Here is a 13,522-nt window from a genome sequence, read left to right on the forward strand (position 1 = left end):
CATGGCCATCTGTTGCCAGCCCCTGATTTGTTCTGGAGTCTAAAGAAGGGTTCAGATCCGAAATATCATCCATCCACATTTTCCTGGGTGTCGTTATGCATCTTTATTGTTAGAGGGCGATTTATAGAGCAGGGGCAAGTTGGTAGATTATCGGTTTTGCACAATTAGTATAATAACCATTCTCTCACATGCTTCAGTGAGTTTGTCTGTAAAAGTCTCCCGACCTGTCCTGAACCAAAATGTCACCTATCCATGTTTTCCAAAGATACTGCTTGACCCAGTTACACCAGCACTGTATCCTTTTGAGTAAGCCAGTATCCGAGTTCCTTATTTCTACGTTAAGAATGATCTTGGTCGGTATGAACAAGTTGGTGCAAGCGCCTGTTTCCATTCTGTATGACTCTATTTTTCTCTCTGACATGCAGAATATCACTAGCATATAAGGGGTGGCAGGGTGACACAGTGGTAGAGCTGCTGCCTTACAGCGCCAGAGACACAGGTTTGATCCTGACCACGGGTGCTGTCTGTACGGTGTTTGTACGTTCTTCCCGTGACCACGTGGGTTTTCCCTGGGTGCTCCGGTTTCCTCCCACAGTCCTTAGATGTGCAGGTTTGTAGGTTAATTGGCTTCAGTAAAGAGTGTACATTTTCCTTAGTGTGTAGGATAACGTAAGTGTACGCGGTGATCGCTGGTTGGCGCGTACTCGTTAGGCCAAAGATCTTGTTTCCACTCTGTATCTCTAAACTAAACTAAATTTCTGTTTTTATTCCGTTCCCACATCTGCAGTCTCTTGCTTTTCTTGGTATTTTTTGCATTTGTTAATTCATGGGTTAATTCATTTTCAGTGACGGGAAAAGTGTGTGTACATGAGGCACACTAGACTTAGCTGTCACTGGGAATAGGGGGCATTTTGACAGGTTTCGATGTCTGCAGCTTTGTTTTGAGCCAGGTGAGGCAGCCCTCATAGTTTCTGGTTTTCAAAAGCCTGGGGTGGTTTACAAATTTGCTGCTTATCTGAAGGGAGTAACAGCTCACACAATACAGACCTGTAATAACTTGCCTCAGACTGCAGCTGTTCCACCTAGCTCTAGGGCCAAGAAAAGAATTAAGGCTTTGTATGCATTACTGAAAAGCACACAACACATCTGTGTGTGGCCAGTGTGATCGGGTATGCTTTTAATTTTTAGCACCATAAATAAAGTCTCTTTAAAACAAGTAATTATGCACATTTTTAGACCTGCCTGCACATATGGTAGGTTGGCAGTAATGGGGTGACAGGATGTTAAGGTGACACTATGTTATCACCTTAGTTAACCTTAAATACTGCTCGCTCCATCATGGGTACTGAACTCCCCACAATTGAAATGATCTATAGGAAGCGCTGCCTCAAAAAGACATCGAGCATCATCAAGGACACTCACCACCCTGGCCAAGCTCTCATTTCACTCCTGCCATTGGGAAGACGTTTCTGGAGTATGAAAACCGATTCAGGAACAGCTACTTCCCAACAACCCATCAGGCAATTGAACACCACAAACACCAACTAAACTTCAAACTACGAACTGGGGATCATGACAGAAGCTTCCTCGTGGCGATCCTCGGAAACGACGACACGATGCACTCTGTGACGCATCGGGTGACCAATTCTGTCAACATGCTGGACGACGATGGAAGCCAACAGCGAGCTACACGTCGTCTGACACACGAGCGAACAAACTGCGAACTGTCTTGGTTGGACTAGGGACTAGGGAACTAGGGTTTTGTCTTGCACTAATATTTGTTTTTTTTTAATTGAACTTTTAAAAAAAGATTATTATGTTATCCGTTGAATATTGTGTTTACGGACCTGTTATGCTGTTTCAGGTAAGAATTTTGTTCTGTTATTGGTCGGTACATATGACAATTAAACACTCTCTCTTGGCTTGAATCCTAAATCACATGACTCTGTCTGAGTCAACCCAGTCTGAAGAGGGGTTCTGACCCGAAAAGTCATCCATCCTTTTTCTCCAGCGATGCTGACTGACCTGCTGAGTTACTCCAGCACATTGTGCCTATCTTCGGTATAAACCAGCATCTGCAGACTACACACTATCTTGAATCTTAATCAGGCATAGTTTGGGAAGTGGGTTGCAGTGGGATTACAGTTTTACATACAGAACCTTCAGCATGTTTGAGACCACAGCCCATATAAACTAAATCTACAGTGTCCGTGCATCTCGTCCATTGCCTATCTTGTTTAGTTTTACCCAATATCCATTACAGCCCACTAGCCTTGACCTAATATACATTCCAGGCTGTCCAGCTTGAACTAACACCCAGTACAGATTAGGTCAATGAGATTTGGTGTGGTCTACACTAAATCTTGAAAGAATGAGAGGGGATCTAAGGAAAGCATACAAAATTCTGACAGGGCTAGACAGACTGAATACAGGATGATGTTTCCCCTGACTAGCACAAGGGGGCTCATCATTTGAGGTTACAGGGTGAGAGATTTAGGATGGGATGAGGTGAAATTTCTTCACTCACAGACACAAACACTGGTTATGGGGAGAAGGCTGGAGAATAGATCAGCCATGATTGAATGATGGAGTAGACTTGGTGGACCGACTGGCCTAATTCTGCTCCTATCACTTCTGAACTGTTAGATCTGTGGAATTTACTACCTCAGAATTCTGTAGAGGCGAGTCAACGCATATTTTTAAGAAGGAGATACAATTCTAGACATCAAGGAGTTTGGGGAATGTGGTATTGAGACAGATGATCAACCATATTGAATGGCAGAGCATGATGGAAAAGTCAAACACTACTGTTGCTCCTATGTTTCTATTCCAGCCTGCTGGGCCTAGATCACTCCTTCCAGGTTTTGGAGAAGGGATCTATAGGAGCAATATCTCAAACAGCCAGCCAGCCAGCATCCTCAAGAATCACACCACCTTGGCCATGCTCTCATTTTGCTCCTGCCATTGGGTATAAGGTATAGGTCTGAAAACTAACATCCAGTTTCAGGAACAGCTTCTTCCCAGCAACCTTCAAGGCACTTGAATACTGCGCAATACCTCAGCAACTATGATCTACAATGGACCAATTTTGCATTATTATGGTCTAGTTACCTAGTACTACTGATTATTAATTTATTGTATTATTGATCATTGTGTATTTATTTGTTTTGTTGTTTCATTAATGGGCCTGTAAAGCTGCAGTAAGTAAGAATTTCATTGTTTCATTGTTGGTGCATATGACAATTAAACACTCTAGAGGGATTATAATTTGTTTAATCATCCAATTTTTGATAAAGACATTAATGGTTATTGCATTTACTGAAGAATCTTTGAAGAAATGTTTGACATTTTGCTTTCGTCTGTTTTAACCAGTGTCATCGTGTATTACGACATACAAGAAAAATCCTCCTCCAGTTCCACCACGGACCACAATTAAACCGTTCATCTCAATCACTGCGCAGAGCAGCACAGAATCTGCTCAAGATGCATACTTGGACGGCCATACCCAGAGGGGTGATCTAAACAGCGGGTCGGGATTGAGTAACTCCACCGAGAGTTTGGATAGTGTCAAAGCCTTAACTGCTGCTATTGAAGCTGCAAATGCACAGGTCCATGGACCATCTAACAGTCAACAATACATTGATAGCCCACCAGCAACCAACAAGGGAATCCCTCCAGTTGAGGAACCCAAATGGGATGTTTTGAGGAAAAGCAAATGTTCTTCTGTTGGAATACAGGTGGAGTATCCATTCATGCTTGTGTTAATCATGCTCTAGAAGCTGGTGTTGATTTTCAATATATTAGCATAGACTCATAAATTATAAGAACAGAATTAGGCCATTCGGCACATCAAGGCCACTCTGCCATTCAGCCATGGATGATCTGTCTCTCCCTCTGAACCCCATTCTCCTGCCTGCTCCCATAACCCCTGACACCCGCATTAATTAAGAATCTATCAATCTCCGTCTTTAAAAAAATCAATTGACTGGGCCTTCACAGCCTTCTGAGGCAAATAATTCCACAGGTTCACCACCCTCTGACTAAAGAAATTCCTCTTGATCTCCTTTTTAAATGCACATCCTTTTATTCTGAGGCCATGGCTTCTGGTCCTAGAGTCTCCCACTAGTGGAAACATCCTCCCCACATCCACTGTATCCATTAAGCATTAAAACAGTAGAGAGAATAATTTATTATAAGTGTATGTGACAATTTTTACTATGTTCACAGTGAGAAAAATATGTAATTAAATAATGTTACTTCTCTTAATTTGTGCGCTAATTTATAGTTGAAGTGGACCTCAGGAAAATGTGGTTGATTACCTCAGAGCTCAGATTACTAACGCCTAAAGTTGAGGCTCCCAGAAAAGCAAACCATGCACGACACTGCCACATCCCACTAATGTGCCATGTGGTCCCAAGACAAATAAAATAAATCGTTGAACTGATCTCCATAACCTTCAGGGTTCACTAAATTGTGCCATCAGCATGTTGTAAAGTACATTTACCTTTTAAATTGGGCTCTTTCATCTTCCCAACCGCCTGCTTTGCATGCAAGAACATTGGAAGCCAGAGACTGTGATTGATTGATTGATTGATTGATTGATACAATGCTGAACACATTTTACAAGCTACATGGCAATGTAAAAGCAACTTATTTTTTCAGTCGCTCAAAAATGTGAGGATCTGATGCGTAAAAGGCTATGAAGGTTTTTTGCTTTTTATTAGTGTGGAATGAGCATTGCAGTTCTTGGGCGATAACTGCAGAAAGCACCACTTCACTGTTAAAATGTCTTTACCGAATGTGAATTCATGGTTAGGATGTAATGGCCCCAATGTTAATCCAATCCGCCCAGTGAAAATGAAACAACTTTGCGTTGCATGCCCTTTTTACAACCTGCCCAACTATATGAATGCACGATACTGCTAGGGCAGAAGCGCAGTGGGAGTTTGGCTTGCTCTAAGGAGGAGATCGACCGGCACATCCAGACCACCTACAGTGACCCCGTCAGGCAGCAGGAACTGGGCCAGTGCAACATCCTGATAAAACCACCTCCACCCATCAAGGAGTTTGATAGTAGAGAGCCATTCCTGAAAGAGGTCCAGGACGTTGTGAAGAGAGCAAGAGCTGGCTCAGCCCCTGGCCCGAGCAGAGTCCCATACAGGGTCTACAAGAACTGCCCCTTGTTACTGAAACGGCTGTAGAAGATCCTGAAAGTCATCTGGATGAGAGGGAAAGTGGCGCAGCAGTGGTAATTCGCTGAAGGAGTCTGGATCCCAAAGGAAGAAGATTTCCAAGAAGTTCGATCAGTTCAGGATCATCTTCAGGGTTTGAGGATTTGAGTATAGGAGCAGGGAGGTTCTACTGCAGTTGTACAGGGTCTTGGTGAGACCACACCTGGAGTATTGCGTACAGTTTTGGTCTCCTAATCTGAGAAAATACATTCTTGCCATAGAGGGAGCGCAGAGAAGGTTCACCAGACTGATTCATGGGATGTCAGGACTTTCATATGAAGAAAGACTGGATAGACTCGGCTTGTACTCTCTAGAATTTAGAAGATTGAGGGGGGATCTTATAGAAACGTACAAAATTCTTAAGGGGTTGGACAAGCTAGATGCAGGAAGATTGTTCCCGATGTTGGGGAAGTCCAGAACAAAGGGTCACAGTTTAAGGATAAGGGGGAAATCTTTTAGGACCGAGATGAGAAAAACATTTTTCACACAGAGAGTGGCGAATCTCTGGAATTCTCTGCCACAGAAGGTAGTTGAGGCCAGTTCATTGGCTATATTTAAGAGGGAGTTAGATGTGGCCCTTGTGGCTAAAGGGATCAGGGGGTATGGAGAGAAGGCAGGTAAAGGATACTGTTGGATGATCAGCCATGATCATATTGAATGGCGGTGCAGGCTCGAAGGGCCGAATGGCCTACTCCTGCACCTAATTTCTATGTTTCTATCTCCTTGCTAAGCGTTGAAGGCAAGATCTTCTTCAGCATAGTAGCGAGGCGGCTGACCAACTTCCTCTCCAGCAATGGCTACATCGACAGCTCAGTGCAAAAGTGAGGCTTGTCTGGAGTGCCAGGGTGTCTAGAGCACACGGAAGTGGTGACCCAGCTCATCAGAGAAGCCAGGGAGAACAAGGGAAACCTGATAGTGCTCTGGCTTGACCTGGCCACGCCTACGGCTCCATCCCGCACAAGCTGATCCAGACAGTCATGGCCAAGCATCATGTGCTGGGCCAAGTGGCAGAATCATCCTGGACTATTACAACCAGTTCAGCATGAGTCTCATCAGGGTCAGTAACATCAGAGTGGCACAGACTGGAGGTTGGGATCATCACAGGCTGTACCATCTCTGTGATCCTTTTTGCCTTGGCGATGAACATGATCGTCAAGTCTGCTGAGCCAGAGTGCCGGGGCCCTCGGGCCAAGTCAGGAATGCGCCAACCACCAATCAAAGCCTTCATGGACGACCTGACTGTCACCACTGAGTCAGTGCCAGGAGGCAGGTGGATCCTGCAGGGGTTGGAGAAACTGATTGGATGGGCAAGGATGAGGTTTAAGCCAGGAAAATCAAGGTCACTGGTGCTGAAGAAGGGCAAAGTCATGGACAGGTTCCGCTTCAGCATCGAAGGGACACCAATCCCAACTGTCTCCGAAAGGCCAGTCCTGGCAAGGTGTTTAACAGCAGCCGGAAGGATACAGTATCTGTCCAGGCAACCTGTCAGGAGCTGGAGAGCTGGTTGAGAGCAGTGGACCGGTCGGGGCTTCCCGACAAGTTCAAGGCATGGATTTACCAGCATGGTATCCTGCCAAGGATACTCTGGCCACTGCTTGTCTACAAAGTCCCAATATCCATCGTAGAGAGATTGGAGAGGAAAGTCAGCAGCTTTTTCAGAAGGTGGCTGGGACTGCCCAGGAGCCTTAGCAGCATCGCCCTTTCCGGATATAACACCAAGCTCCAGCTGCCCCTGAAGGAGGAGTTTAAGGTGACTCGGGCCAGAGAGGTGATGCTGTACAGGGACACCAGCGACCCCAAGGTGGCTCAGGCAGGGGTGGAGGTGAAAACTGGGAGGAAGTGGAGAGCCGGCGAAGCCGTGCTGCAAACGGAGTCTCGGATACGCCACAGAGTCCTGGTGGGAGCAGTGATTCGGGGAAGAGCTGGCCTGGGAATCTTCCCATCTCCCCAGTTTGACAAGGCCAAGGGGAAGGAGAGGCGCAGGCGGGTCCAGGAGGAAGTGAGGGCAGTGGTGGAGGAGGGGAGGTGTACCAGAGCGGTTGGATTGAGGCAGCAGGGAGCCTGGACAAGGTGGGAGCAGGCCATGGACCGAAAAGTCACATGGACTGAGCTCTGGCAGGCTGAACCACAGCGCATCAAGTTCCTGGTCCAGGCAGTATATGATGTTCTGCCCAGCCCATCGAACCTCTTCATCTGGGGCAAAGCGGAATCTCCAGATTGCCCGCAATGCTCAGGCAAGGGGACGTTGGAACACATCATGAGCTGCTGCCCAAAGGCTCTTGGGCTGGGCCGGTACACATGGCATCACGACCATGTTCTTAAACCCATTGCAGAAGCCATCAGCATGGGAATCAGCAGCTGCAGACGAGCACACCCCACCACCCAGATGATCACCTTCGTGAAGGCCGGAGAAGGCCAGATCTCATCCGGAGTGGTCCTTGCTCCTTTCCCGAGGCCACGGGAAATATAGATGGAGTTGATTGGGACAGGATGGGGAAGGGGGGTGGTGTGGAGGCAGGTGACTGGACTGCACCTGGTGACTGGGCTGCATCTACAACTTTCTGCAATTTCTTGGAAGGAGATGAGAAATTTGTTTAGTCAGAGGGTGGTGAATCTGTGGAATTGTTTGCCGCAGAAGGCTGTGGAGGCCAAGTCAGTGGCTATTTTTAAGGCAGAGGTAGATAGATTCCTGATTAGTAAAGGAGTCAGAGGTTATGGAGAGAAGGCAGGAGAATGGGGTTAGGTGGGAGAGATAGATCAGCCATGATTGAATGGCAGAGAAGACTTGATGGGCCAGATGGCTTAATTCTACTCCTATTCCATTTGACCTTGCGCTCTGGAGAGAGCCGTTGACAAAGCACGTTGTGATGCATTCTATTGTGTATTTATCGGAATTGGTAAGAGTCATTCCTTAGTATTCTGAGGAAGTAGGGGTGTTGGTGTGTTTTCTTGGCTGCAGAATCACTGTGGTTAGACCACAACAAATTGTTGGTGATATTTACGCCTTGGAACTTAAAGCTCCACCTTAACACCATTGATGCTGACTGGAGTGTGTGCAGCGACACACTTTCTGAAGTCAATGACTAGCTCCCTTGTTTTGCTAACATTGAGGGAGAAGCTGTATCTACACTATGTTATTAAGCATCCCATCTCCTTCCTGTACACCATTCCATCGGTTTTTTTAAAGATCCCGTAGCACCTATGTAATTGTGTAGCAGACAAAGATTGGTGGGGGCAACCAAATATATGGGGGATATTCCATCTCTTTCAGTCACTGGAGTCAAAGGATTTGGAAAGGTCGACAGGAGGTTTTTCAGTAGTTGATGAAGATCATGTCCATTGGTTAGCAGAATCTGCATTGTAATTCTGGGAGGAACTCTTCACCAACTGTGGTGAGCTAGCTGAGGAGGATTCTTGCCCGGCTCTGAACACTAACTACTCCATTTGAATTTGTCTCCTTTCTTGAAGATGATCACACCACCCTACACCCCCCCCCCCCCCCCCCCCCCACCCTCACCCTTACCATTTTGTTTTTGGAATATCTCTGCCCAAGACCGCAAGAAATTGCAGAGTTGTGGATGTAACCCAATTCATCACACAGACCACACTCCCCACACTTCCATCTACACTTCACTCTCACTTAGAAAAGCAGCTAACATAATCAAAGGCTTGACCCACCCAGGTCATTCCTTTTTCTTCCTGCTTCCATCAAGCAGGAGATATAGAAACTAGAAAGTGGACTCGGAAACAGCTTCTTCCCCACTGTTAACAAGCTTCTGAATGGTCCTTCCATAAGCCGGGGTGCTGTTCAATTCACCTCTAACCCATTGTGGGCATTGGGCTTTGTCTCCAGTGCGAGTGCCTTCCAATGCTGAGAACTATATTCTGCACTCTGTATCTTTCCCTTTGTTCTACCAATTGTACATGCGTTTAGCTTGATTGTATTTATGTATAGTAGTATCTGATTTGTTGGGATTGCATGCAAAAGAAAGCTTTTTACTGTACCTTGGTGCATGTGACAAAGCCTAAACTAAGCCTAAACCCACCAAATATCAACCTGAAACCTGGCATAGACCCCAACAAATCTCCGGAGAAACTCAGTGACGGTTTTAATCACCCAGTCAGAGGAATGAGGAAATACAGGCCAGATTACTCATCAGTTCAGAGCTAGTCATGCAGAAAATCTAGCCTATATACAGTACAGTTGAGATGTTAAATCCTAAGGCAGTTTCTCAGGTTCCGCTACAAAATAGTGAATTACATTATACTGATTTAAATCATATCTGATTAATTTACTTTATTCAAATATAAATCGTAGAAATTTTAACACAGAAGTAAACTGTTCAGACAGTCTAGCTTTTACAAAGTTTTAAAGTATTCGCAATTTGTAGATTGTTCATTGAAAACCTGGAGATAGGTTACTCCACACAATGTGCTTTAATGGGATATTTCAGGATTTTGTGCTAGTGCTAATTCTTAACTGAGCCAATTCATTAACTAATTCTTAACTGAGCCTCTAATCCATTACCCTTCTTCATTCTTCAACCTGCTAATAAAGTCATAGTCATACAGCATGGAAACAGGCCCTTTGGCCCAACTTGCCCACACCGGCCTACATGTCCCAGCTGCACTACTCACACCTGCCTGGGTTTGGCCCATATCCTTCTAAACCTGTCCTATCCATGTGCCTGCGGTATCTAATTGTTTCTTGAGCGTTGCAATAGTCCCTGCCTCAACTACCACCTCTGGCAACTCGTTCCATACACCCACAACCCTTTGTGTAAAAAAGTTACCCTTCAGATTCCTATTTAATCTTTTCCCTTTCACCTTAAACCTATGTCCTCTGGTCTTCAATTCCCTTACTCTAGGCGAGAGACTCTTTGCATCTACCCGCTCTAGCATGATTTTATACTCCTCTATAAGATCACCCCTCATCCTCCAGCGCTCCAATGAATATAGTCCCAGCCTCTCCCAACCTCTCCCAAAAGCTCAGACCCTCGAGTCCTGGCAACATCCTCCTAATATTTTAAACAATGTTCTAAAACAAACAGCACGGTGATTTGAGGCTTTGCTACGATATGTAAAGTTCAGCATTTGAATCACAGTAACTACAATTACACATTAATGGAAGATTCACAGCACCTTTTTGTACAAGTTCAGCCCTTTTGTTTGAGATTAGTTTTGCTTACGTAGATAACGGGAAGTTAACCATGATTTTTCATAATCAGTGACCAAGGAGATGTTTAGATGTGCTAAGTGGGGTCTATTCAACACATTCAAAGTTCTGTCCTTTGTTCAGTTAAATAGAGCATGAACAATCTGAAATATTACATCACCAGTGTAAGCTTTTTTTTACTGTCTGGATATTTTAGAATGACTTCAGGTCTCCATGTACACAATTCTGGATTCATTCCAAGGCAATTAACTGTTGAAGGTGTTCCTAATCAATTCTACATGTTTCACGTACATGGCTTAATTGTTACATTCTTTGCCAAAGTTCAGAGTGATAAATTAAACCTGGTTTTCCCTCACCACGTTGAATTCCTAAAACATAATTCTACTATTCCATTGAAACTATTTAAAAGGTTAGCATTTCACGATTTATAAAACCATCCTCATGAAGCATTCTTTTACATTTTTGTGTAGAATGATGATGTCTATTTATCAATACTAACATAAATTGAACATTGAAGTAAATGATGCCTTGCTTTGCATATTATGTACCATACAATGTGATATGATTGAACTTTATTTATCCCAACAAGAAGCATGAAATTAAAGTGATAAGTGGAAAGGATTGGGGATGTGCAAAGTTTTTTTTTGGGGGGGGTCAGTTAATAGACAATAGGTGCAGGAGTAGGCCATTCGGCCCTTCGATCCAGCACCACCATTCAATGTGATCATGGCTGATCATCCCCAATCAGTACCCTGTTCCTGCCTTCTTCCCATATCCCCTGACTCCGCTATCTTTAAGAGCCCTATCTAGCTCTCTCTTGAAAGTATCCAGAGAACCTGCCTCCACCGCCCTCTGAGGCAGAGAATTCTACAGACTCACAACTCTCTGTGTGAAAAAGTGTTTCCTCATCTCTGTTCTAAATGGCTTACCCTTATTCTAAAACTGTGGCCCCTGATTCTGGACTCCCCCAACATCGGGAACATGTTTCCTGCCTCTAGCGTATCCAAACCCTTAATAATCTTATATGTTTCAATAAGATGCCCAGTCATCCTTCTAAACTCCAGAGTATACAAGCCTAGCCGCTCCATTCTCTCAGCATATGACAGACCCGCATCCCGGGAATTAACCTTGTAAACCTACGCTGCACTCCCTTGATAGCAAGACCATGACAGAAGGGGGAGGAGTTGTACAGTTTGCTAGCCACGGGGAAAAAGGATCTCCTGTGGCGTTGTTAAGGGGTTGGACTGGCTAGATGCAGGAAGATTGTTCCCGATGTTGGGGAAGTCCAGAACAAGGGGTCACAGTTTAAGGATAAGGGGGAAATCTTTTAGGACCGAGATGAGGAAAAAAAATTTCACACAGAGAGTGGTGAATCTCTGGAATTCTCTGCCACAGAAGGTAGTTGAGGCCAGTTCATTGGCTATATTTAAGAGCGAGTTAGATGTGGCCCTTGTGGCTAAAGGGATCAGGGGGTATGGAGAGAAGACAGGTACAAGATACTGAGTTGGATGATCAGCCATGATCATATTGAATGGTGGTGCAGGCTCGAAGGGCCGAATGGCCTACTCCTGCACCTATTTTCTATGTTTCTATGTTGTGTACTGCATCTTGGTGGAACCAGTCCGTTGCTGAAGGTACTCCTCCATATGTTGGCAGTGTTGCCACACCTTCTTAAACAATGCAAACACCTTTTTGTTTTCAGATAAAGTAAAAATTAGCCACACAAATCTGTGCATCATTTCCCATTTGTCCATTTCATTATTGCTTTAATTGATTTGGAATGACAGACAACATTTCTCTTTCTCATTTTCTTTCCTCCTTCTAGGTTGATGGGCCAGAACAGCTAGCTTTAGCAGATATGCACACACACAAATTCCAGTCTGTGGGGATTCAAGTGGAGTCAGAGAAATGGTAAGTCAATTTCTGCGATACCTCCCTCACAGAACTTAAATCACATAGTGGAAATCAAACTTTTTGATTACAAAATGTATCTCTGAACTCTACATGCTCCTTTGTAGCTGCGTGCATACTTTTTTAGTTACTGCCCAATTATAACCGAATGAAAGAATGTAATTTGATTAATCACAGCCCATCCATCACGTTGCATCATCCAATTGTTTGTTAAATTATCTCAGAATGTATTCCTCTTTCACTCTATTTCATCTGTATTCATTTTGTGAAACGTCTAACACTTTGTGGTAACCTACACATGAAAGTGATTGAAAACAAAATAGAAGTCCTGAAACAGGAGAAAAGCATTCCAAAACTGCCACTGTTTCAATTAAATTTCATGTGTTTTCATTAAATTAACTATGATATGTTGTAGCACTTTTGTGTTTGGTTGCCCCTTTAATAAAATAGCTGAACAAGTGCTGGAGTAACTCAGTGGGTCTACAGTTCTTTAGTTCTACAAGAATTTTAACTGTACGATTACTGTTTTTCACTTGATTGTTTAGTTTGGTTTAGAGCAGCGTGGAAACAGCCCTTCGGCACACCGAGTCTGCACCGACCAGCGATCCCCGCACATTAACACTATCCTACACACACTAGGGACAATTTACAATTATACCAAGTCAATTAGCCTCTCAAACCTGTATGTCTTTGGAGTGTGGGAGGAAACCGAAGATCTCGGAGAAAACCCACGCGGTCACAGGGAGAACGTACAAACTCTGCACCTGTAGTTGGGATCGAACCCGGGTCTCTGGCGCTGTAAGGTAGCAACTCTACCGCTGCTCCACTAGCTGTGCCGCCCTAGTCTCTCAGCTTATTCAATCTTTCTATTACTGCAGCAGTTTCATATTTCCGTTGTCATAGTTTTTGATTTGAAACAAACAATGTCATTTTTGGTTTGAAACAAACAATGTTAAATCTAACAGTTCCAACTGTTGAAAGAAAAATAAATCCAGCTGCGTATTATGTGCTCAGTTGCAGAGGGAATGATTATGGATATCGTGACCTTCTTGTGCTCAGCCACACAGTTGCTTATTAACAACATTTCTTTACAAAGAAACATTTCCAGTCTGGCGAGTTTTCGTTGTAAATTCTCACACATTAAACTTTAAGAATAAACATGCCTAGAAATTAGATGGCGTAGCAGGCGCTGTTTATTTCCACA

General features: G+C 44.2%; 1 protein-coding gene across 1 annotated transcript in view; it reads left to right on the forward strand.

The window, feature by feature from the left end:
* dlgap1 (DLG associated protein 1) overlaps nt 1-13,522 on the forward strand; it is a 338,923-nt gene that overhangs the window by 290,659 nt on the left and 34,742 nt on the right. The window contains exons 7-8 of the mRNA XM_033019586.1: nt 3,373-3,737; nt 12,233-12,318. Coding sequence (XP_032875477.1) covers nt 3,373-3,737; nt 12,233-12,318 — 451 coding nt within the window. The remainder of the gene's footprint in view (nt 1-3,372; nt 3,738-12,232; nt 12,319-13,522) is intronic.

The sequence above is a fragment of the Amblyraja radiata genome, chromosome 4 (assembly GCF_010909765.2).
Source record: "Amblyraja radiata isolate CabotCenter1 chromosome 4, sAmbRad1.1.pri, whole genome shotgun sequence".
Lineage (NCBI taxonomy): Eukaryota > Metazoa > Chordata > Chondrichthyes > Rajiformes > Rajidae > Amblyraja > Amblyraja radiata.